This window comes from Gavialis gangeticus, unplaced genomic scaffold (genome assembly GCF_001723915.1).
Source record: "Gavialis gangeticus isolate Ggan-Ray unplaced genomic scaffold, GavGan_comp1, whole genome shotgun sequence".
Classification (NCBI taxonomy): Eukaryota; Metazoa; Chordata; order Crocodylia; family Gavialidae; genus Gavialis; species Gavialis gangeticus.
Genome location: NW_017728965.1, coordinates 333,883 through 358,595, shown reverse-complemented (window position 1 = coordinate 358,595; position 24,713 = coordinate 333,883). Strand labels below are relative to the sequence as shown.

At 45.8% G+C, this 24,713-nt stretch overlaps 1 protein-coding gene across 1 annotated transcript in view; it reads left to right on the top strand.

Moving 5' to 3' along the window:
• Window positions 1–24,713, top strand: part of DPYSL2 (dihydropyrimidinase like 2) — a 55,455-nt gene that overhangs the window by 5,743 nt on the left and 24,999 nt on the right. Inside the window, exons 4-6 of the mRNA XM_019503980.1 lie at window positions 21,870–22,034; window positions 23,218–23,279; window positions 24,580–24,660. Coding sequence (XP_019359525.1) covers window positions 21,870–22,034; window positions 23,218–23,279; window positions 24,580–24,660 — 308 coding nt within the window. The remainder of the gene's footprint in view (window positions 1–21,869; window positions 22,035–23,217; window positions 23,280–24,579; window positions 24,661–24,713) is intronic.

Genomic DNA, 24,713 nt, shown 5'->3' with positions numbered 1-24,713 from the left:
AGTTAGTATGTCATGGCCTTCAATGGGGACAGGATCATGGCCACGCTGATGTAACATCGAGGCTCTGGAATTTGCCTGGGCCTTGCTCCCATTGAAATCTGTGAAAATTTTGCTGTAAGTTTCCACAGCTGTAGGATCAGCCCCTCATCCTTTCTGTGCCTCAGAGGCCATCGTTGTGCAGGGGAAACAACGTTCTCATCATCGTGGGTGTTTGTGCAATGTTATTTCTGATGGGCCTTGCTATTCCTGAGTGCCTGGTACAGTATAAGTTGCCTGGGGTTCACTTTTCACAGTGCATTTTGGGCTGAATATTGTAGTCCTCGTGGAAGTTACAGGTAGGTCACACAGCTGCAGCACAAAGTCACTGCCAGTTGCACGCCCTCTGCACTTTTGAAAGCGAGGCTTCCTTGTGAGGAGCCTAGGGATGCAGTTAGGCTTCTAACTTTTTGGGCAACTGAAGCTGAGGCGGGGCGGAATTGGGTCTCACGTTTTGCTTGACATAATTAGGTATTTACAAAATCTAGATTTTTTTTTTTTTTCTTTTTAGATGGCACGCACTGTTTGCTCTGGCATGAGAGGGAACCGGGAAGTGAAACAGTCTCAGAATAAAGGGGAGGCTGAGTAATGTTATGCAGAAGGCTTAGCTGGTCTAGATGGGACTTGTTTTGAGGTAGCTGGGCCTGAGATCCTAGAAGTGGAGCGCTCATGTTGTCATCGTTCAGATGAAGACCAAAGGGGAAATTGAATTGAGTTCAGCTGATGCTCTGTGAATTGTTATGGGACATCCTGCAGTCTCTTATGTGAGATGAGCAGCTTTTGATGCGTAGGCTTGTCTGTGCTAGGCAGTGCACACCAGAGCACATATTTCATTTCAGTAGAAAGCTATGGCCTCTCAACACCAATTTCTGTAGCAAGGGGAAACGTATTCTGCAGCCAAATATATGGATGAAGTCAGCACCCTCTATGATCTTATGGGTTGAGGATCAACTACTGGCTGATGAACACATTTTCTCTTCTAGGGACTTATATGGCTCTCATGTGCATAGCATCTGAGCATCTCACAGCCTTGGAAGTACAGCATCTTCCTCCCAGTGTTTGAGGGTAGGCCATCCCATTACACTTATTTTACAGCTGAGGAGCTAAGGTACAGCAAAATTGAAGGCCCAGGCATTTTTAAAGGCATTGGATGCCTAAGTCCTTTTCAGCAGGATTGAGGTTCATAAACACCTTTGAAGATTTGGGTATGCGTGACCTGTCCAAGTCCAGATAGGAAAGCTGTGGCAGAGCAAGGAATTGAACCAGTGGAGGGAGGATTATCCTTCCTCTGTAAGAGAACTCATAATCCTTCTCCTTTTTCTACTGAAAGTGTTCTTAAAATAATTTAGCTGGATAACGGTGTCAGCCTGACAACTACAGAAGCTGTCTAACTGCAAGACAGCAGTGGGAATGGCAGCATCTCACCCTCCATGTGGATCAACTGCGATGGCAAACTAGCACTCATCTCTTGGTGTAGTCATGAACCACAGGAGCATGTGAGTGAGTGAGAAGGGGAACAGAAACCAGGGGCAGGTCATATTTAGCATGTAATGTTATGTTCAGGGTATAGACCTTGCTTGGGGCCTGGATCCTTCATGGCCTGTGAAAAGTTACTGGCTTCACACTTCTGTCTGGTTTAAACCCTTCCCTGCTATGCTGGCAACTCGGACTTAACAGCACTGAGTTTGCTTGGGAACCAGAAAGTGATTCTGACCATTACTGTTATTAGTTTAGACTGCGGTAGTAACGAAGGGCCCCAAACGTGCTAGGTGCTGCACAAAGGTGAGACAAGGAAGAAAAGCTCTTTCCTGCAGAGCATACATTTGAAGTGAGAGATGAGAAATATGTGGGGATCCCACAAATGATCCAAAAGGGATCCAGGTAACAGTTAGGTGACACTGGCCAGTGTAATGGGCAGCAGTCGGAGCATACCAGCTGTCTAACCTTTCCTTGGAAATATCAATTAGCTGCGTTTCACTTGTGTGGTGTATGGCCAGGACACGGGGCTCTGTTCCCAGTTCTGCCAGTAGCCCACTGGGGCCAGTCTCTCCTCTCCTGTGTTCCTTGGTTTCCCCTGCCTGTGCCAGGGCAGGATAACATTGCCTTTCTACAAAATATTGAGAGATCTCAGGGTGACAAGGGCTCTACAAGGGTAAGTTCTGCTCTTTGTTGTTAATCTTAGTTTTATTGACCAAGGTAATGTGTGACAAGATTGCAGGTGTAACACTCTTTTAGTCATGTTTGCCTGAGGGCTCTTGGTAACACAGGTAAGGAATCAGCTGCTTCTTTTTTTTTTTTTTACTTGGCATTTTTTGTTACTTATTAACACTTACAGTGGAGGGAGGATTGTCTAATGGGAAGAGTACTAGCCCAGAGCTTGGAAGGCCTGTATGCAGGTTTTCACACAGCCACAGATTTCTGTATAGCTTTGGGCAAGTCGCTTAGTTTCTCTGGACCTCAGTCCCCACTTGTGAAAAGGGGATAATACCATTTAAAAAAAATCTTACAGGGGTATTATGAACATAAATGCATTTAGGATTTGTGTAGTGCTTGGGTGCTATGATAAGGGCCATATATGCATCTCAAATAGACAGCACACCCTTTTAGGGTAGCTAAATAGTGTTAGATCCATTACTTCTGGATGAGGAAGAGGTTTTTAAAGACTTGATAAAAGTCAGGGTCAAATGCTAGTGGCTTTGAATAGGAGTTGCATGCCTAAGTGCCCTTTGAACATCTCCCACTGAGTGATTTGCCCCTGGGCCATGCAGTGGGTGAAGAAAAGAGCTGGAAATATAACCCAGGTGTCCAGAGCTCTTTATGAACTATGAGAGTAACATACAGAAATAATGATCCTTATCTGGCAGAAAGAAGGGAAACATGTCAGCATCAGAAAATAACGTTAGTAGGCATTGGAAAAAGCTCTTCAGCCTCTTTGCTACAATCTGTCATTGTTGTGCAGGTTGGGAGGCATGTAGCCTTGGGCCCCAGTCATGTCGTTTCCCATTAAAGCCTCAATTGGGGCAAGATGCCAGGTCCTTCTACAAAATATGTAGTTGTCTAAAATAGATCCTCAAAGCGGCCTGGTATAATGTGGGATCAGTCCACCCGCCTTGCTCCTGCCCAGCAGCAGCAGCGCCTGCCTGGTGTACCATGCCACACCGTGTCCCCGCCAGACTCTGCTCCAGGACTTTTGACCAGCCATCCAGGACCAGACTGGAAGCTGGGAGTATTCAGGTTTGCCTGGGACAGATGGTCACCCCGTGCAAGAAACAACTGTGGAATAACTTGACCATGGGAAGTTTCTTCCTAGCCGTTGGTGGCTTATTGTATGAAATTTTAAATGTCTATAGCTTGTATATCTGTAGTGGTATCTGAGGGTATGGAAAAACAGCCAAATTGAAGTGCATAAATACCAGGCAGGGACTGCCTGTGGGACAGTGGGGCAACTGCCTCCATGTCTGCAATTATGCTGTGGTAAGTGGGGCAACTTACTCTTGGATGAAGCGGGCCAAGTTGCTTCTATATCTCTCTTCTGTACTGTGCAGTTGTTCCATGATATATGCTTGCACCCTGCTAACTTGTTTTTAATTTGATCTTTTTTCCATACCCTCTGGCGGTTGTTGATGTTCTAATCTTGCATGAAGATAATTAGATCTTGGCCGAATTAAGTTAAATTTTTGACCTCAGCAATACTTTTATTGGCATCAAAGTGCTATTTCCTCTTCAGTTTCAAATGTGATGACTTTAATTTATAGCCACCCTTACTGTAGGATCTGAGCACCTCAAAATCGCTAATAGATTTAAAACACCTTTGTGAGAGAGGGAAGTATTAACCCCATTTTACATACGGGAAACTGAGGCATGGTGCAGATTATGTGACTTGCCTAAGGTCATGCAGGATGTCTGTATCTGAGCTGGAATTCAAGCCAGGTCTCTTGAGTGACCTTTCCACTGCTGTCCTTCCTGCCTGTGCATCTTGTATTTGGCCCCCAGAATCAATGGCTGCACATGCAAAATTGGCAGCTATGGAAGTAATACAAGGGTATTTTCGCACTGTGGAAGCCTAAGGGGACATTTTTCATTGGCAGACTTAAGCAACTGGAGCTGCACAGTGGAAAAAGGGATGAATAATCTTTCTAGACTTCAAAGATTTGTAGGGGTTGGTCTGGTTCAGCTCAGCTGTTCTCTTCTCAGCAAAATTATAGCATTCATATAAAGTTTTCTCCACAAGGAAGCAGAGAGGGCTGCTCTCGTGGACATGCTCTTAGTGGGTGGCCTTTCATTTTTTCCCAAAGCAGGTGGGAGCCATTGTTCATTTCAACTTTTTTCTTTTAAAAAGCTGCTTCCCCGTTAGTGTCCTAAGCTTGTAACGCCACAAACAAATTGCAGCCTGACAGCAGTGTGCAAGCATGTTTTATCAATGTGTTTTAATCGCTGAAAGGCCTAGGAAGATTAGTCCTGCAGCTCCCATGGGATTTCCTAGGATTGGGTGCCTCGCTCCTTTTAGATTTATTTGAAAAACTCAGCTTCAAGATGGCTAGGATCCAAACACATCCGCTTTTTCTTCCTTAAGTCATTTGGGATGTTCCTTATGACAAACTCGAAGGGAAATTGAGAGGACTGAATTGCCGTTTGCAATGGATGTGGTTTATCTCCTCTTCTATGCTAGGCTTGGCCAAGAAAGCAGAGTAGCCAGGTTGTATGTCGGTTCATTGTCCATCCCACCGTGCTGAGTTGGCAAGGCCAGGGCAGCAGCATTTGGGTTGCAAACAGTGTGGGGAAAGTGTTTATGTACATTTTTCTAGTGGAATTAAAAGGGGAAAAAAAACCTGGAAATGTTTCTATTGGTCTTTGTTTGGGTAATAATTGGAGATGAAATCTCGGCCTTTGGGAAGTTCTGCGTTGACCTTGGAGGAGTAGGAATTCTCCCTGCGTGTTTGATTTGGTTTCACTAAGCTCAATTTTAAGCTTAAATTGAATTTGATAGCATCCTTTTAACTTTTGCATCAAACACATCCAAGGGGAGCGTATACAAGCTCAAGAATGCAAGCTGTTGTTTCCAGGCTGGACTGTGTTCTCGTTGACTTTCATTCTTGTTTCTAAGTGTACCTATTACAGGAGTGTTTAGGCAGTAGTGACCAAATCTTTAGCTGGCTTCAATTGGTGCAGCTTCTTTTTCCTAAGTTGAGCAATGCAGCTTTAGGGATTTGGCTCTGGGCTTCTCAGCACATGCAGGACTCAGCTTGAAGGAAGAAGAGTTGTAATAACAATGGTCCTCAAATCATTTCCCCTCTCCTGCCCCACTCTCCCCCCATTTTTCTTCTTGGCTGAAGGCTGACTGGACAAATACTTCTATGGGGTCTATAACTTGTTCTTCTCCTTGAGCCCAGGTCCAGGTCATTTGGTTTAAAAGCAAAACACAGTCTTCCTCCTAGTTTTTTCCATTATCAGGCTTTGGAGTGTTCTTTTCATTTTTTTTTTAATGCAACATAAACGTTATTCATCTGTCTTTTAGTTTGAATGAACGAGTTCAGTATGGCCTAGTAGTGACAGGAAGGAGTCAGGAGTGTGCCCATCTCTACCATGGGCTGTGAGCATCTGTGTAAATCATTAATGCCAAATGGGTCAGATCATCAGCAGGCATCACTTGTCCAAGCTCTCTCAACTTCAGTGGAGCAACAACAGTTGGTGCCTCAGTTTCCCCAGTTACAAGGTGTATTTAACATTTTTTGAGCTCACAGCATTGTTGTGGGGCGTATTGAAAGAATAGATCAGGTGCTGATCTCAGTTCTACTGTGCAAACCTCAAAGTCAAGTGATTGACTTGATTTCTTCTCGATTTACACTTGGGAAGCTAAGAAGCTTGTTTGCAGAGTTCTTGAGGGCTGATTGTGCGCCTATTAGTTTGAATGGTACCTTAATCCTAAATGTCTCTGGGCTACTCATGGAGTATTGTACCACTTGCTAAGAACAGGGGTGATCTCTTCTGCTCTATACATGATTTTAAATCGATCTAAGGAATTCCTGTTCTTGAATTCCTTGTTGTTTATAATGGATGAAAATGAGGCTGCAGAGTAGTCCTTTGAGCCAGTCAGAGCAAAATTTCATCATCTTTGTTTACTGCCATGCTAATCTGATCCATCAGAATGAAATGCATGTGATAGATTGTCTTTCTGATGGTGCTGGCTTGTGTATTGTCCTAACGAGAACTGAACACATCCAGTTCGGCTCCCATGCTAGTTTCAGTGACTTTTTTTTTTAAGTGGACTCTCTTCCTTCTCTATTTTTTCTGTCCTTGGATGAAAGCATTGCACTGACTCAGTCAACCACTGTTATAATCATACAGAGAAAGTATAGCAAGTAGAAATTATACCTCTTTATGGCTTGGTGACTTGGAAACCAACTGCCTTTTGAACTTGACTACCAGTTATCTTAATAATGTGGAGAACATGCATTAGGGGCAGGAGCTGCTTCTTCCTTAGGAGGTTTATAAAATGAAGAGAGACACTAGAGGGTTTGCAGTCTGCTTCCTAATACTGTGCTCTATGATTAACTGAGGAGCTGGTGTCTCTTGAGGCTGGGATTTTCAAAAGAAGTTCAGTAGGCACTTCCTGTTGAACTTCAGGGAGTTGAGTGCCCTGAATTCCTTCGACTTCCAAAAATCACAGCCCAAGTATTTAACCAGGGGCAAGGGAATAGTTTTAGTCTGTGTCTTGTATTCCTCCCACTTCTGTCTGTGTAAATTGGGAGTAATAGAAGGAGAATTGGGTTCTGATGTCCAAACAGGGTGAGCTGCCCAGAAGGAATGGGATAGGGGCAGGTAGTGGACTAGAGCTAGGAGAACCAGGTAGGTGGTTACTGGACAGATCTAGGTTACTTGGGTGAGTGCAGGGGTGGCAGGATCAATATTGATTGATGCTCAGGGATTATTCATGTTTGGAAATGTATCTGAGCTATCTGCTGCCAGAGCAGAAGGGCCAAAGAGGATCGGGAGCGGTTAGACTCCCTCCACTCCTCTCAATACAGATTGGGCCCTAGCTACATGTAATGAGAGCCAATTCCTGCCTTGGAGAGCAATCCAATCTGAGTCAATGAGAGAGGCAAGAGATGAGTAGGGAAACTGAGGCTCGGAGAAGGAAAGTGATTTGCCCAGCGTTACAAATGGGCAAGTAGCAGAGCTGGAAGTAGAGCCCAGGCCTGTGTCATGTGCTGCTCTGCGCAGATGCCCAAAAACGAAAGAGGAACTTGCTGGGCAGGGAGAGCTGCCTTCAATACACACAAGGCTGCACGTTGCTACCAGTTTCCCTTACTAGTAGCTGCCTTTGGCTTCCTTGCTGCAAATGTTTCTCTTCCTCTTAATATCGGGGAAGTGTCTGCTGCCTTCAGTCAAGCAGTATTTCCAGATTAAAATGGAGACTCGCTTGGACAGGGCTCCTTTAATCATGCAAATAATTAAGATCACAGGGTAGATGACTGGAGCATGGTCACTCGGTAGTTCCCCCCCCCCCCCCCCGTTGAGGCCTCTGGATTGAAGCAAGCTAAGTTTTGTTTGCTGCTGTGACTTTTAACATCCAGCTTCCCACTAACAGAGTTGGTCCTTTCATTCGCAGCAGTGTCTAGTTGTTTGCTATCAGGCTTGTCCATAAACAGCTGGGTGCACCCTATTTCAAGCTCCTTTTTTCTCTAGCTTTTAAACTCCTCTTGGTCTCTCAGGGACTTACGCCTGTAGCACTGCATTTGAGCACTGCAACTAATGGGTAGACGGCAGAATTTTTGCTGCGACTCTACGTGCCTCCAGATATTTCTTAGGTTATTTTCCACTCGGTCGAATTGTGTGTGTTGTTGTAATGGTGCAATTCTGTAGGGGCCTCTTGGTAGTGAGAGCTCTAATCCACAAAGCCGTTAGTGGCTCTTGCCAATTAGCACAGAAGGAAACAGCTGTTTATTCGCCAGCGTCTGTTAAGTGCATTTCTTTTGCACTGGGCCATGTGGAGCGTTTGTTTTGTTCTCATCCATCAGCCACTCGAAGGAACGGGCTCTCTGAGAAGGAAGAACGTGGAGGCCGGTGATGTAAAAGAGACCGTGGCAGTCGTCGAGTTATGTCCAGGGGCTCAGTGTGTCCAATTCAACGTTGCTCTTGAGGAGGAGGAAAGGCCTGTATTCGTGGCAGCTCTGGATAAGTGGAACCTGAAGCCGGGTGGCTTTGATTCCCAGGGCTCTGTGTTGCTTCTCATTTTGCACAAAGAGAGGAGCACTCCACATTTTGGGTTGCATCCGACCCCCTGCACTTACCTGTGGGCAGCTTGCAGACTTTAAGGTATCGTTGTGTCTCTGAGCTGTAGGGAAGAAGTGTTTATTACCACGGCAGAAGAGGAATGGAGAAGCTAAATAAATAACTTGCCCGAGGATACTCCAGAAGTCTGTGCTGGATCAGGGAGGTTGACCCAACCTTCCCGAGTCCCAGAGTAGCACTGTTGCCCCTGAGTCATTGTCCTGCCGTAGCGCTCAAAGGTGGACGGACTCCTCTGAAGTCAACAGTATCTGGTTTCAGCTCCAAGTCTTTCAAAGCCACTGACTCGGAGTGTGGTTTGCTCCTAAGGAAGCCACTTCCATCCCTTAATTTCCTTCCTCCCCTAAGACTGTTATCCTGGAAGCATGCCCCTACTCCCAAGTTTCTTTGGAAAACCTTTAGCAAATTTGTAACCAATTAACAAAAGCAGGTCAACTTGACCTCAGTTAATGTCTGACTTGCCCTGTTTGTGTCCAGGCCCCGGCATAGCTCTGGCTGCTGAAGAGACTAATAGGAAAGAATGAGGGAAATCTGTGCTGTGTGTGCTGCTGCTGGGTGTGCTGGGAGCGCGTGAACCCTGAAAGGGCAGCGTTCCTGACGCTGCAGATGCAAGTGGAGAGCTGACCTAAATTTTTCCATGCATTGGAAAAGAGGGATTTGGCAGCCTCTCGAGAAGTAACCCATGTCATGTGTTTATGAAAGAGCACTTAATCCCTCATCTTCCCCAGAATGGTCTGGAGCATAAAAGCTTCGTTCCCACTGGGCGGAGGCAGGTGGCTCCTGCTACTTTCTTCAAAGAGAGCTGTTGCCAAATATTTCTGCTGCACTCTTCTGGCCAGTGCCCCTCTTCTCGTGAATGACACTGGGAGCTGCGCTATCCAGAACGTGTTTTCTAGCCGACCAATTTTTAGCTGGCCCTCAGCTGGTATTAAGCGGTTTGTTTATTGCAGCAGCATCTAGAGGCATTGGTCATGCACCCGCACCTCCCTGCTCTACCTGGTGCTGAATGTAATGCCATTCGGGGCTGCAGCCTTTCCAGCCTGACGATGAGCAGTGCACCGGGACGGTTAGGTGCGTTGTGCCTCTCGGCCTTGCTGTTGATGTTCTGGCCCTTGACTACGTTCACCTTTGTGTCAGCTCGACTTGGCAAGAATTATCCTTGTTGACTGACAGCTTCTAACTTTCCTGGTTCGGCATTATCCTTGCTTGCTGGGAAAGTGAGTGTATAACGTTTAATGGGAGATGCAGTACTTTTCACTTGGAAATGTGTTCAGACAAATGCTGGCTGATTTTTGTGATGTTGCGAGCAGCGCTGTCTTCAATAGGAAACTGCATTCTTAAGGCCTGGATCTGCTTGATGTGAGGCAGTTGCTTTTCACTCCTTTCCCATCCAGCTTGCTTTGGATGGCTGCTTCAACTTCACACAGCCCTCTCTTCTCTCTGAGGCTTATTTCCTTTTTTTTTTTTCTTTTTCTTTTTTTTTAATGTTTCCCATCAGAGAGACGGCAAAGGAGAAACATTTGAGGAATATAAATGAGCTTTTCCCATCTAGCACGATCATGCCTGGAAGTGGTCAGAGCGTGCCCTTTTGTGTCTGATCATTCTTTGCACACCCCATTGAAGCCATCATGAGTTTAGGCATAAGCAGAATTACAGATTTTTAGCAAAGTTTTTGTTCTTTGTTTTAAACAAAGAGCATGTGGAAGAGGCAATTTAAGTGCCAGGTCCCAGGCCCGTGCAGACTTTATACATCAAAAACCAACAGGAGGCCAGCGGAAAACTGAAAGGTATAGAAAATGGGTGCATGCCACACGAGCACTGAATCAAACACACTCTTCCTGAGGCATTCGTGATTAAAAACCGTGCCCTGTATAAGAAGTGTGTTGCCTGCACCCGCAACTGGGCAAGTGTTGTTTGTGCTGTAGTCAGCAGTTTTAACTGAGAACAGACTCAGGTTCCTGAGCTGATTCACAGTAGCAAGGAAGGGTATTGCCACTTCCCCAGAAGTCTTCCCCAGAGTATGAGATCACTTACCCAAAATTGCAAGAGGAGGAATTGTGTAGTCTTCGTTTGGTGGGGGGAGATTTATATAGAGATTATACAGAGGCAAAGGAATGTTTCAGTAAGGAAACCTTTTTCCAATCCTCTAATCCGACTCCACAAGATGCTGTCCCGCCGTAGCGGTGAGCTACGGTGACGTAGCGTTGGCGAAAACAAACTGTGATGCGGCCGCTACTGTGCAGTAGCATCAGAAATGACCCATGCGGTGCTGGGACTGTGCAGTAGCAACTGCGCAGTCCAGCACACGTGTAGACGTGCCCAGTAAAATGTGAATCCCTATGTTCCTCACGTCTTCCCCGGTATTTGTTTATATTTTGGAAATAATCTTGATCTTCATATTCCTGGAGCAGTTGGAGAACTATGTGAGAGCCATTGTCATTTCCCGTTGTAGACATGGTTGTTCTTCTGCTTGGTTCCTCCTAGGTCCAGGAGTCCACACTGGGGGAGGAAAGGGTGCCTGGAAGCCACATGCTGTTTTGAGGGACGCTGCTGCAAACCCAGGCTCACTTCACTGGTGGAGAGGAGAGCTTGGGCTAGACCAGGGGCAGGCAAAATGTGGCCTGGGGGCCGGATGTGACCCACTAGGCCATTTTATGGGGCCCGCAGGGCCCCTAAAAAATTTAGAAAATTTAATTTTTGTCTGCCCCTGGCTGCCTGTCATGCGGCCCTCGATGGTTTGCCAAAACTCAGTAAGTGGCCCTCTGCCCAAAATAATTGCCTGCCTCTGGGCTAGACTCTCAGCTAGTAAAAAATCTGGCAGAGCTGGACTAGGTTTACCTCGGAGGAGCTAAACAGACTTGCATCAGGTGCCCCTTTGTCCTCCAGTGCTTTTACATTCACTTCTACCCCTTGAAAACTGTTCATCTTATTTTACATTGGCTTGAAGTCCAAGGCCCCAAAGAGTGATTTACATGCTCTTGCTCTTGTTCATAAACATCCCTCAAAGATTCTCAGTCCATTTTATATGGCATTTATCCTTTGAAGTGTTGCATACTTTTTCATGGGCTTCAACTGTGGTAAAAAAAAAAAAATACAAAATCTTTGAATCCCTTGAAGATCCCTTTTGAACTTAGCTCCATTCCTCTTTTAGCACAATTACCTCCTGAGATCCCGGTCAGAGGCCCTATAAATGTATACCGTAAAGAAACTGGGCTTTCATTTCTCCTGTGATCTGGATATTTAATATTTCAGTGGCAGAAGAGGGTAATGAATTGTTGTTTGGACATATGGCCCTCTATTGTTCTTTACATTTGGGTCCAAAAGACATTATTATTCATGTATTTTGGATACAGTCGAGCAACTGGAATATTTGCAGCCCAGCATGACATCAGTTAGGGAATAAAAGAGCGTTGCAGTCTGAGACTGTAATTGTTGTAGCATAGACATTTCATGTTCTTCTGAATCTGGTCCAGTTCCTGATTTTTTCCCCCTTAATCTAGGCAGAGACAGCGCAACATGCGGCCTCATTAATTCTGCCTTCCCTCAGATAAGTTGAGCAGAAGCATACAAATCAGCAATTGTATCACCGTTGCACAGCGACTGGGCCTGTGCAAGGCATTTTGTTATTTCTCTTGTGAAACTAGTTGAATTCCATTAAGTTTTTTGGAAAAAAAAGATAATGTTTGGGAAAGGTGCAGGTCACCAAATCTCTGGTGTTTTGTGCTATGTTCCTGGCTGGGTGATGCAACGGCTGTGAATGGCTTTAAAAGCCAGGACGTGAAGAGCGTTCTTTGTGTGGTTTCTTCTTCCCCACGGCCACGTGTGCCAGTGGTCTTCCATCATGTTCAAAATGCACACTGTAGGGAAACTGCAAGACTCCTCTCAGACTTGTGCCTTTCTGCCTCAGGTCTAAAACACTAGAAAAAAGGCAGAAAGGAGGAAAAGCTGGCCTGTGGTCAGAGCCTAAACATCTCTTTGCAGCATTAAGAGCATAAACCAGTACTGCTCTAGTGAAGTCATTACCAGCTGAGGACCCGGCCCACAATCCTCAGGTCTCTGAGAAGCATCCTCCTGCTTCTCCTTCTGTGACCCCTTTGGAAGAGTCTCAAAGTGTCTCTGTCACTTGCTCGTGCTCTGCATCACATAACCTCTCTGTTCCTGGTACTGGGGATTGTGTAGCTAAGAAATGGTGTGGGAGGCATGTTGCAGAGGTTATAACAAGGGACTTCAATGTCCAAATGCCTTGGTGTTCTTGGCTTTTGCACAAGCTTGTGTTTGTGGACAAGACCGACTCTGTACAGTTTCTTGAGCTGCAAACTGAAGATTAAGGCACCTGGCTACCTCACAGGACTGTTGTGAAGCTTATTTAGTACAGAGTTTGAAGCCTGGATAAAAGGCGCTCATGGGGGATTGGGGGAGAGAAGAAACTTAGGGTACAATTAGGCCTTAAATGTGTAGAGGATTTTCATTGGGTGGAAAACGACCCCGACTTAAATGCTCAGAAGTGAATAGCTGTTTTGGGGGCTGAACATGAAGCCCTTTAGGGCTTGAGTTTTGGAGGGCAGATGCGCTTTTGAATTGCGACCTTCTGAGGGGTGTCACTTGAACCACTAATCCTTCTAGAAAGGAGTCCTTGGGCTGCTTGGTATTTTTTGCCTTCCTTTTCCTTGGTGTGATTCTGTTAACCTGAGAGAAACTGCGGAGTCAGCCGAATGTCACTGGGGGTAGCAGCACCTCCCGATTCCTACATGGAGTTGGGCAATTACTGGAACTGGCTTTAATTACACTTGCCATCGAAGGAGCTTAACGAAAGAACTGTGCAGCTCCATAAAGCCAAGAAACTTGATCAGAGGCAGCAGCAACCTTTGCTGTGAAGATTAAGTAGCATTATCAAATCTTAAAATGTAGATGTGTTTATAATAATCAGGCCACTGTTTTAATGTTTGGGGCTTGAGGAAATATTCCTGCTAGTAATGCGACTTATTCCTCTTAAGGAGTTGCACTTTATTAACTCCTCTTAAATAATAAGCAAGTATGAAGTTAGTGGGAGCTTTGATCTGGCCTGTACGTGGGAAGATATTTTATACGGGGGGGGTAGAAGCTTAGATGCATGTTTTTGTAATGTGCAAAAAATTTGACACGGTTCCTAATTGGCTTTTATACCTTACACATCAAATACTTTTTTTATGCTTCTTCTGTCATTATTTGTTCACCAGCCGAACACGGGGGTGGAGGAGAATTTCACATATGTTTTAGATGACAGCCGATTAGTCCAGTTGAAAAGCACTTCTGGGTGGAAATGAGAATGGACTGCTATTAATAGACATGTCAGGAAAAGGTTGTTAGGCAAATCAAGGTCTCTTGAAAACGAAGCAGGATGCTAAAGAGAAAAAAAATCATTGCGCCACAATAGCAGGAAACTATAAAGCCATTATTCCCCACCCAGCACAAGATCCATCCAAAAAACATTGTTGATGAAAAAGCAGTGGTTGAAAGAATTGAACTGTCGAGCACACCAAGGACTGGAAAGGCAGCAGAGTTGCTCGTGAGCTAATTAATGGCAGGGGGGGGGGATGATACGGCTGTTCTGCTTTTCCTGCGAGGGACATCCAAGTGCCTTGTAGACCTATAACGTAGCTTTGTTGTTTGAAGTGCTGTGTGAATGCTGGCCAGGCTCCATGCTCCTTTCCTGCTGATACTCTTAGCTGTGTTGAGTGGCTTCTTGTAACCAGCTGAGCCCGGGTCTGCGGCGGAAAGATGGCACAGTGTTCGGGTGCTGGGGTAAGGCTTGGCAGCCCCACACAGGCTTCCAGCGTGACGTAGGCAGTTGACTTGCACTTTGTGCATACAGCCCGGTTTGGCCCTGCCGTCAAGAACTGTGTCCCCCCCGCCACCCACCCATCTGGCTCGCAGCACACCCAGTCCTGGAGGTGCAGCGGTGTGGTCAGCTTGAGAGTGGCTGTGGGCACTTGTCCCACTGCCACGCTGTGCCTGCTTGGCACCTTTCCCAGGCATGATATGGAGGCTGGTAGACTGGCGTTAGTCCCTCTGGGCTTCCAGTGCTGGGGATTATAGCACTGCCGTATCCCATAAGAGTCCTGGCAGAGTCCGTTTATTAAAGGTGGTGAGGGGATCAAATACTATAGCATTAGGAGTCTAAATCCTATTGGCTCTTGGTAGGGTGTAGGTACTTCTGCAAACGTTGCCTCTGGTCTCAACATGATGTACCCCAAATTATAGACTTAATTAAAAAATAAGGCCTTTAATTTTTGTATGCCTCCCAATTTTATCTTTTCTAGCTGTAAACGGGGGATAACGCCAGAGGGCGTTGTGACTTAATTCGTACATGGTTTTATTGAACGCTTGGAGATCTGTGGCTAGCAGACAGCTAGGCCTGAATTCTCAGACGTGTCTTGCAGGGACTAGGTTTTAAATAACACCCGAGCACTGAGTATGTGAGCAGCAGGCTGTGCTCTCCTGAAAATCTGGCCACTTCTTCTGAGCTTGAGCACTCTAGAAAATCCCCAGGGGGACCACGAAAACCACAGAAGGGCTGTCAGAGCCAGTAAGAGAAACCAGGAAGTATGTGATGCAGTTTATGAAGTGACGGTTTTAAAAGCCATGTCCATACTCTTCAAATGCTATAATGCCATTTTATAACGCACAAATTTTAAAAATTTGTGTATGGTTTGTGGACGGGGGAGGAATAATGCAGCCTGTCAAAGTTATAAGGCTGCTTTTTTAGCTACTGTGCTTTAATAAGTACATAATATACAACAGCACTCTGCAAAATGGCATGTTTGCTACCACTGCACTCTTAGCCTACTTGTTTAACATGAGCATGAAAATCCAAGTGTTTGTTATATTTTCCTTAGTTTCTTCCCCCTTGTAGCTGTTTCTGCTTGAAAGGTTCCCTTCAGATCCACTCCTCTCCTGCACTTTTCCCTCGTTGTTTAGCACAGAGCCTTGCTATTGCTTTATACTTCCCGATGCACTAATGGCTGTTCTCTCCCCCACGCGGCATTCAACTATCGATGCTCATAGGACATGTAACATTTCAATCTGGCTCGATGCCAGCTCTGGCCCGTTAAAGGCACGCAGATAAGCTAACAGTGGTTTGCGTTGTTGTCTCACTTTGGCTTATTGTCTGGTTTTAATCTTGAGCTGATTAAATTGTATAAGGAGGGAGAGAGGGAGCATTAGAGTGACGGAAAGACGGCAATGGATATGTGGGTGAAAGGGGCGGAGGCTGGGATGTTTGGGAGTAAGAACAGACGCACCTTGTACGCAGAGCGTCATGAAACGACGCAGGGCCTGTAAGAGGAGAATCGGAGGGGAGATCTGGAGGATTGGGGCTGGGATGTTTCAGGCAGCCTAGTAAGTCTACTGGTGCTTTAAGCAGGTATTTGGGCACATACTTAAACCCTTAAACATAGAGTCTGGTGCCTTGTGTTGTAAACGGTGTATCCATATTGATTTTTTTTTAAAAGAAGTTGTATTTACTAAGCAAAATAGCGCTTCTTGCAGTGCCTAACCCTGATGGTTCAGAATTAAAACGAGTCCTCTTTTTAAACTGTGCAGTGGGGTTTATATTTGTCTTGCTTTGGGGCCATGGTAACAGTTTCCTTTTCAGCAGAGCTAGTTTCCTCCTGCTATTTCTGCTGCATGATGGGTGCTGAATTCTGGATCTGAGAAGGCTATACCTAACTCCTAGGGACAATTTCTGTTCATTATGGATGAAATGCTGAGGCCCTTGCTTTGGGTTTCTCTATTTCGCTTGCAGACAGCATCTAAATAAGGCCTGAATAGCACATGAGCAAGATCTTCAGGATTAGGATTCCAGATGAGGCCTGCAACCTCTTCCAGAAGGCAGGAGGCGCTTGATGGGCACTGAACTGCTGCACAAGGGAGGCTTTTATCTTGGGGTGTTTATGGTTTTATCACCATCCATTCTTTAAAAAAAAAAAAAAAAAGTTGCACTCGGACTGCATTGACAGTCTCCTCTTAAAAAAAAATTCAAGTTTGTGCACTTGTGCAGCATAAATAGATGCCAAGAGGAAAACAGCTGGGTGTGGATGCAGAGAAAAATCACAGCAGCAAATGAATGCAAAGTAGTGCTAGTAATGGCATCTGTTGAGTTTCTCTTGAATGTATGTGAAGTCGCTGCACCGCAGGCTGCTTCAGGAGCTGAACAGTCCTTGCTTCCAAAACAAAGGAGAGAAACTAAAAACAGCACGAACAGCAGGGCTCCCCGGAGACAGATTGGCCAGTGGGATCGAGATGGGACACTGCTTTTCACGTGGGAAGCCTCTGGGGTGAGCCCCACGGCTGGATTTCTTAATGTCCTACTGAGTCAGCAGACCTTGAATCATCTGAGGTCCTTGAGCAGATGATGCCCAAAGGTCATCAGAGGAAGCTCGGGCTGTGGGAAAGAAGGCAGGCCGGTTTTCATAAATGTCTCGAAACGTCTCAAGTGGAGCAATATGAAAGAGAGAGCCTTTGTTCCTTCTGGCTCCATTGATGCCTCAAAGTAATCTCCTTTTTTGAGTATGGGCACACCTCCCATCAGCAGTAGTAGAAGTGGGGCTTATATACCACAAGTAGCAAGAGCAGCTCTTTATTCGAGGTATGCTACCTGGTCCTTAATTTCAAGGTGAAGGAGCCAGTCTTATTTAACTACGATGGCTAACTGCTACTGAAGCGATTTTGGTGGCTCTACACACTGTTTATATGGGGCTTTTATTGTTGCCTTAACAAGTTGAAGGAAACCTCTGAGACAGTGATTCTCAACCAGGGTGCCACGGCAAACATGATTCACAAGATGAACCCAGAGATTTCAAATAGGAATCCACAGTGTGAAAAATATTTGGATCTGCTGTGGTCTTAGTGAGATTTTATGTTGGAAAAATTCCTCCACTATTTTTTCTGTAGTCAAAAAAACAAATGAGAACTAAGAGCTGGCATTTTCCAAGGGATGCCTCAAGTCTAATGAGGACTGCCTTGAGTCCTAAAAGCATCACTGCTCTAAGGACCCTTTTCAGTTTTGGGGTCTGAGAGCGGACCACGTACACCCTGCTTTTATCTTGCCGTCTTCCCAAAGCATAAAACATGCTGGTCCTTCCTTGCTGTGGCTGGACATGGGACAGTTGAAGTAGCATTTGAATCTGGAGTAGCTCTAGGCTAATGCTTCAGGTTTATTTTGGGTGTTTCTAAAGCTCTTCTCGGGCTGAAATAAGGGAGAGTTGGGCTGAAATACCAAGATTTCATCTGCATGTGAACGACACCGGGAAAATACCATTGCCTCTTCATAGGTCTTGCCTAGACACAAAGATTATGCTGTTTTAAATATACTGATGTGAACCACTCTAATGTTATTATTTGCACTGACGTGAAGATGCCATGAGGGCAGTATACCCTTTATAATGGTATCAGAGTCTGTGGTAGGGTGATACTGTTTTAACTAAGTTAGTAAAAACGCATCCTTAATCAGAGTAGTTCATCAGTGCAAAACCAGGCCTAGGCCCCATCTGGTCTTGTCCTGCCCTTTTGAGGAGTTCGCTGGATGTTTTGGTTTTGTCCTAGGTCGCAGTTTGGGCCATGATTTATTCCCTTGTTGTTTCAGCCAACACAATATTTAATTGAGAACCGAACTGGAGAATATATAAGAACGTAAGCAGTACCGCACTGGGTGAGACCGATCCATCTTGCCCAGTATCCTGTTTCTGACATCACCGACTGTTGTGTTTAATAGCTATTAATGGATCTATTCCCCCATTAATCTGTCCAGTCCCCCCTTAAACCTGGCTCTACTATCTGCCCCCATACAGCCTCCTGTGGTAATAAGTTCCACAAGCTAATTATGCACTGCACTAAAAAGTAACAAATTAAAAGCCAAAGGGTCTGTCTGATCAATGTTCATCTGTCACTGGAGCCAGATCGTAATGCCCAATATAGTACAGTGCTGGTTGTGAACGTGTCTGGTCTGGAAGTGCTGCCTAACCTACATCTGTCCTGTGTTTCTAATGTACCCGCTATCAGAGTCTCTGCATGCTACAGTACATGGTCCAGCGTCTCCTGCTGTGGGCTGTGTGGTCATCTTGCGTTGCAAGTGCCTTGGAGCATCTGCTGTCTGGTTTGTACAGAGCTCAGCACAATGGGGCTCTGTCACGGGGTTGTCCTTCGGCACAATCAAAATCAGCACAGAGGTGAACATCTTTTGGCTGCAAAGAACTGCTGAGGTGACTTTTTAATAGTGTTATATTATTTTTATGGTGACAATCGATTGACGGCTGTTCCTAGGTTTGAGTGAGCCAGTACCACGAGTTGGAGTAACCATGCACTGGCACAGAATTAGAGGGAAGTGCCATATGATGTGTCAGCAGCTCTGCTTCCTTGCAAGATGTTCCTAATCCCTGGAGTAGACTTTCTCTTACATGTGCGCTGCTACCTCCGCTTTCTTATCCTTATTATTACCAGCTGTGGTTGGACTTTGCCAGAGATCAGATAGTGCTCCTCCTCTCCCCCACCCCCACCCCCACTACTATTACTCATACTTGGGCAGCACATGAAATAAGATGGTGATAAAAGTTGTGATTTTGGACCCTGGAGTCATTCCTGGGGGCTTTGTGCTGCAATCTGGAGCTGCATGGTGTTAACCCCTTGGTGCCCTGAGCAGCATTTCCTGGTGTGTACTGTCACTAATGCTTTGCACTTGCATGCAGCATTTCATCTGGATGTGCAGCAGCCCAGCCTTCTCGCTTCATAGTGTGTGATCCGTTATTGGTGCCCTTTATATTAGTGGGCAGACCTGAGGTGCAGAAGGACTCTTGGCCTGCGTTTTCAAACCTGTGCACCTAAAAAGGAGATTCCTCTGCCTAATTACAGCTTGGGGTCAGAGGAAGGACAGGTAAAGCCCTGAAATCTGATACAGGGGTTTGTGGTTTATTGCTACCGTCTGTGATCTGGGTGAACAAAGTCCTCTGTGTTTCTTTGTAAAAGATGTACTCAAGGTTTCTGCTGTCCCACTCTCACCTGAAAGGCTTTAATACACACTTTCTCTCTAACCACACTTTAGTAGCATGGTACAGTGCCCACTCAGTTCCAGTTATGCCTTTTTCAGCTCCTTATCCAGTGAGGCTCTTTGGCCATGCCCAGGCATGCCTTCCCTGTGGTTTCTGGTCCTTACAGAGTCATAGTTTATTTTTCTTGGCCACTTGTCTGCTAGGCCACCTGTACAGTCTCTTTTTAGCATCTTTCTAAGTCTTCCATCTCCCTGGTTCGTTTTCTCAGCCTGACTTTGTCCAGCTCCTGCCAGTCCTCTTCCTTCCCCAGTCTCCCTGGCCTACTGATTCCCAGTCCTCTTATTCACCCCCCGGCAATCAGTCCTGCTCACCACCACGGCTTCTAGTCTTCTTCCCTTGCCATTCCTGGTTTCTCCCTTACCCTCCCCACAGGCCTCCAGGCCCCTCATTCTCCTATTGGATCCTAATCCTGCCCCTACACCTCTTCTCCTTTCCCTGCCTTGGGTCTGGCTCTTGTCCCCTCGGCGTTTGAAGTAGCTGATGGTCCGGCAGTGCGTGGCCACTGCTGATCTAAGCTGCGATTCTGCTCGTGATGCAGAAAGAAAGGGCTCCAGGAGCTCGACCACAAATCCAGGTTGGCCCTGGCGACCAGCCTGGGAGCCAGGGCTGCCTGGACCTTTTTGTAGGGCTCCTGCAGATATATAAGGATGAGGGGCTGGTGTCCAGTGACCACCTAGACCACGAAGGGGTCTCTCTGACCAAGGGAGGCCTTGCATCCCACTCCTCGTAGGCCTGCTCCATGCATTCGGCTGCAGCACAGCTCCTTTAACCAAAACACTCTTCAGTTAGTCACATACCCCAGGAGCAGAGGAGACCGCCTAGGCTTTTAATTTGTGCAATAAGAATGGTTGCTTTATTACAGTCCTCTTTTTCCCTCTTGGAGCATCTGCTCCTCAGATAGTTTGAGGACACTGTTGTATATTCAGATGACTGCAGCTAATAAGTCATTTAGAAGTGATGGTGTCTTTGCAGTGGCTTGATAACCTCCCCACATGTAAATCCAGGCTTCCTTGGCCGCCTTGGGGGAAGCATCAGAGTTTTGTGATCCAGCAAAAGCTAACAGAGCCAGAGGATGCTGTTTTTTATCTCAGCTTTTCCACTTAACCCTGATTTAAAGCTTATTGCTGAACTGATTGCAGTCCCGATCCTGAACAATAATGTTAAAAATAAAATGCTCTGATTTCTCAGCTGGTAACTGAGCAGGTTTCTTTTTTTTCCCGCTTGGCCTGAAGTAAAATCAGCCAAGTCCTCCCCCCACCTGCTTCCATTCCCTCCTCACACTCTAGGTTAGCTCAGTGCAGCCCCGAGATGCTGTGTACTTTCCTTACTTTCTTTTGGCGTCCTGCATTGTGATCCCAATCCAGAGTTGTTGGGATGTGGAATTAAAAACGAAGCATACAGAAGAGAGGCCTTGCCACAGGTAGATCTAGGAATAGACTCCAAGATCTCCTGCCTTCTACTCCAGGCTGCTTCTCATTAGCACATGTAGTTCATAATTGTGATCCTGGGCTTCTGGTTTATAAAGACTGTACTAGTTGTGGACCTGGTTGCCTGAGGGGATTGCACAGGATAGTATCTACAGAGAGGCATTCAGACTGAGTCCTGTCACTGCACATGCTCAGCAAATATCCTAGGAACTTGTTCTCCCTGCTTGTATAATGCTTAGCCCAATCTCCTGACTCACTGTTGGAGCTACTGGCTAGTACAGCATGTGATAAAGAGATATTTGGAACTTACTGGGTACCTTCCCCAGTTTCTCAGGGGGCACAGGGATGTTCTGTTTTTTATTTTTAAGGAAATTTTTTTTCATATCCTAAGTCAAACTGGCCAAAACCATTCCAAATTCATGAGTCATTCAAAACCACATGTGGCCCTGCTACTGGCAAGCATCCTCCACCCCTGCCTGGGGCTTCAGATGCTTCAAAATCCTTTGGCGGGCATCCTACATGCAGGCCCAAGCCCAGAGGCTTGGGGTTTGGATGCCTCTGAGTTTCACTTGCCCTCAGCCATATGGCCGTGGGAGCAAGCTAGGGAGGAGTCTCCCATTTCCATAAATTGCTCAGTTTGGTTATTGAAAGTGACTGAGAGATGCTTCAGGGGTTATTACCCATGTCATTGTTCATTCCTCAGCCTGATAGGTAATAGGGAAGCACTGTTTATGCAGTTCTCTGTAGCTGTTTGACTTCCCTGCATGGGCTTTGAACTAGGAATTGTTTGGCTCATCCCTGTAATATGGCAGTGAAGCCATCTGTAGTCATTCAGCTCTTTCCTCCTGCTTTTGCTTGGAATCAAATTGTAGAGTGGGAAAATGTAGTGTCTTCAGGCTTGCATTTGCTCTGGAACGGGACAAGAAGTTTGTCTCTCAGCAGCCAGTGGCAAGTGTGATCTGCACCTCGGATGGCTCTTGGAGCCCTCTTGTCACACGCACTTACTACTACATACGCTTATTTGCTTGCTTTTCAGTTGATCACGTAATTCCAGAGCCAGGGTCCAGCCTGCTCACCGCGTTTGACCAGTGGCGAGAATGGGCGGATAGCAAGTCCTGCTGTGACTACTCCCTCCACGTGGATATCACAGAGTGGCATAAAGGTGTTCAGGAGGAGATGGAAGCCCTCGTGAAAGACCATGGTAAGTTCGGGAGAATTAAAGAAAAAATAACACCGTCAAGGGAGTGGGGAGACAACCCCCATTTTTTTTTTTTAAAACCTGCCTGTTGCCAATGATTTTATTGTACCTTTAAAATAAATGTGCTTGGGGTAAAGTAATGGTGGATCAGAATTCAGAACGGTGCCTGGTTTCAGTTTGCACATGGGATGTCAGGAGGCAGGCTTGTAGGGGACAACTTGAAGCGAGCGTATTGTAAAAGGCAGGAGTGGGAAACCAGCGGTGCTGTTCTACATCTCAGCAGGTAAGCACTAGAGACTCTGCTTGGGGGATAAGAGAGGAGTACGGTGGTCTTGTCCCTGGTTGCTGTGGGCTGCTGCTGCTTCCCATGTTGGTCAGGACAAGACCTACTGGCCTCATGCAGTGTAAACTCACTCCTATGGTGAGTTATGCAGGGGCAGTCAGCCAGGAAGTCCCCAGAGTTCAACTCCTGTGAGTGAAGAACGGGCTACGGGAGCATCAATCCTGTGTTGGCATGTGAAGGTGGGGAGCAAGCAAGATGACCTCATCGTTTTTTCCCATCTCTCATTTCCTTGATGTTTCATCCCCAGGCTCGGAAAGTTTTCCATCCTGTTTGTGGTAACAAAACAAAACAAAAAACCCAGAAAACCCTTTAAAGCCTGAGGCTGGTTTTCCCACATGAGGTGGTTTAGGATTTTTACCATCCGGTGTGCTAGAAAATGCAGGGAAGGGGAGGCCCGCTGGACTCTCCCCGTCTTGGTTTGCACTGTGCTTTTATAGGAGGACTTGCATTCAGTTAGGTATTTCCCAGCCTTCTCGCAGGCAGCCAGGCCTCAGCCGCTTGAGGGAGTTGTTGGGTTTTTTTGGTCAGCCTCCCACTGAGCTGAATGCAAAGATTTATTCCTTTTCAATGTGAAGTGGAGCCCTAAGGGGTTAGCTGTCCCCTCTCCTACACTGCAGGCTCCATCATTTTCATCAGCTGAGTTAATAAATGCCACATGGTTAAGATGATGCTGGCTTCACGTTGCAATCTGTTTAAGTGTATGTGTAGTTGGCAACAAAGTGCAATTTATTAATTTTTTTTTATCTACCATTTCTTCTCACTGCCAAGTGTTTTGAACTGTGCTTTGTATTTTCCTGTGGGTGTTCAGCAGTCAGCTAATGTCTTTTGTTTTGTTCCTACTAGGTGTGAACTCCTTCTTGGTTTACATGGCCTTCAAAGATCGCTTTCAGCTCACTGACTCGCAGGTAGGAAAACTTGATGTTCACATGTTACACTTCAGTCATCACAAAGTATATTTTGGCTAGGCACAAGTTCCTGGGCTCGATACAGAGGTTATAATTAATGGCCTGTTTGCTGTGTAGCAAGTTAAGCTTCATGATCTAATGATCCCCTCTGGCCTGAACCTTCATTAATCTGTGGTCTCTGCATGTGTAATACCACCCCAGTAGTGTAATCAGAGGGACTGAACCATTAACCTTTGGATCTAAGAGCATAAGTGGTTAACATTTACACTAGCTCTGCCAGGGTTCACACCACCATAAATAAGGAGTGGGTAGACAGGGTAATGTCTTTAAGACCAGTGTACAGTTACTTCAGGAAAATCAGTAGTAACTTATACCAGTGTAATTTGACGCTGGGATGTGTCATCTGTCTGCTTCCATCCCAGGTTTGCCATTTGCTCAATGGAAACAGGCTGTTATCTGCTCCCTGGCTATCTAGTGGCCAGAATCTGTAGTGGGGCACAGCATGAATAGTTATCACAGAATAGGAACTCATCTGTTCACTCTGGGCCTTGGAATAATTTACACACCTGCGTACAAAAACTATTGAAGTTAGCGGTGCAGATGTCCTCATCCACAGCCTTGGTATGTGCTGCATGGGGTACACTAGAACTTAAAACTCAGTGCAAGGAGCTGCAGGTTTTTATTTTGTATGGTTTTTAGTTGAAAAAGCACTTTATGGTTTTACCACTGAAATCACTGGGACCGGTAGAAATTTCCCATACAGTTTCTCCTGACACGCATCAATTATTGGGCAGGTTTCATTACGGAGCTGTACAGGTTAGGGAAGGCTTTTTCTTCTGAAAAGGAGAGGGTGGAGGGTGTAGATGTCACTTGAAATCAAGTAAGAAGCTATCTGTATTTACTATGTGGTCAAAATAAGTGACCACTGCCTTGGGTTCCTCACTTGCAGATTTCTCAGCCTGAGATGCCTGTTGCCAGATTGTCAGGGTTGTTCTCTGCATCGTAATAGGACAATAGCCAGGTCTTTATAATAAAAAGTACTTCCCACCTGTGTCTCTCAAAGCTCTTTACCAAGGAGGCCAGGCATTTGACCCCAAATTGATCCTGTGTGTTGCATTCTAGTATATTCTAGTGCCGCTACGAAGCTGACACCTGAAGGTCTTTCTACCTCAGTCATTTTCCATGTCTCTGTTTTGCAGGATGCTTCAAACTAGTAGGAATAGCTACAAGACCACTAGAGTGCAATGTAAGAACAGCAAGGCATGTAACAAAATGTCTCTTCCTTTTTTTTTACTTCTAGATATATGAGGTCCTGAGTGTAATCCGTGATATTGGTGCCATTGCTCAAGTCCATGCTGAGAACGGTGACATCATTGCTGAGGTATCTCATCCCTTTGTTCTGCAGAATATTAGCTGCTGGTGTTTAAATTACAA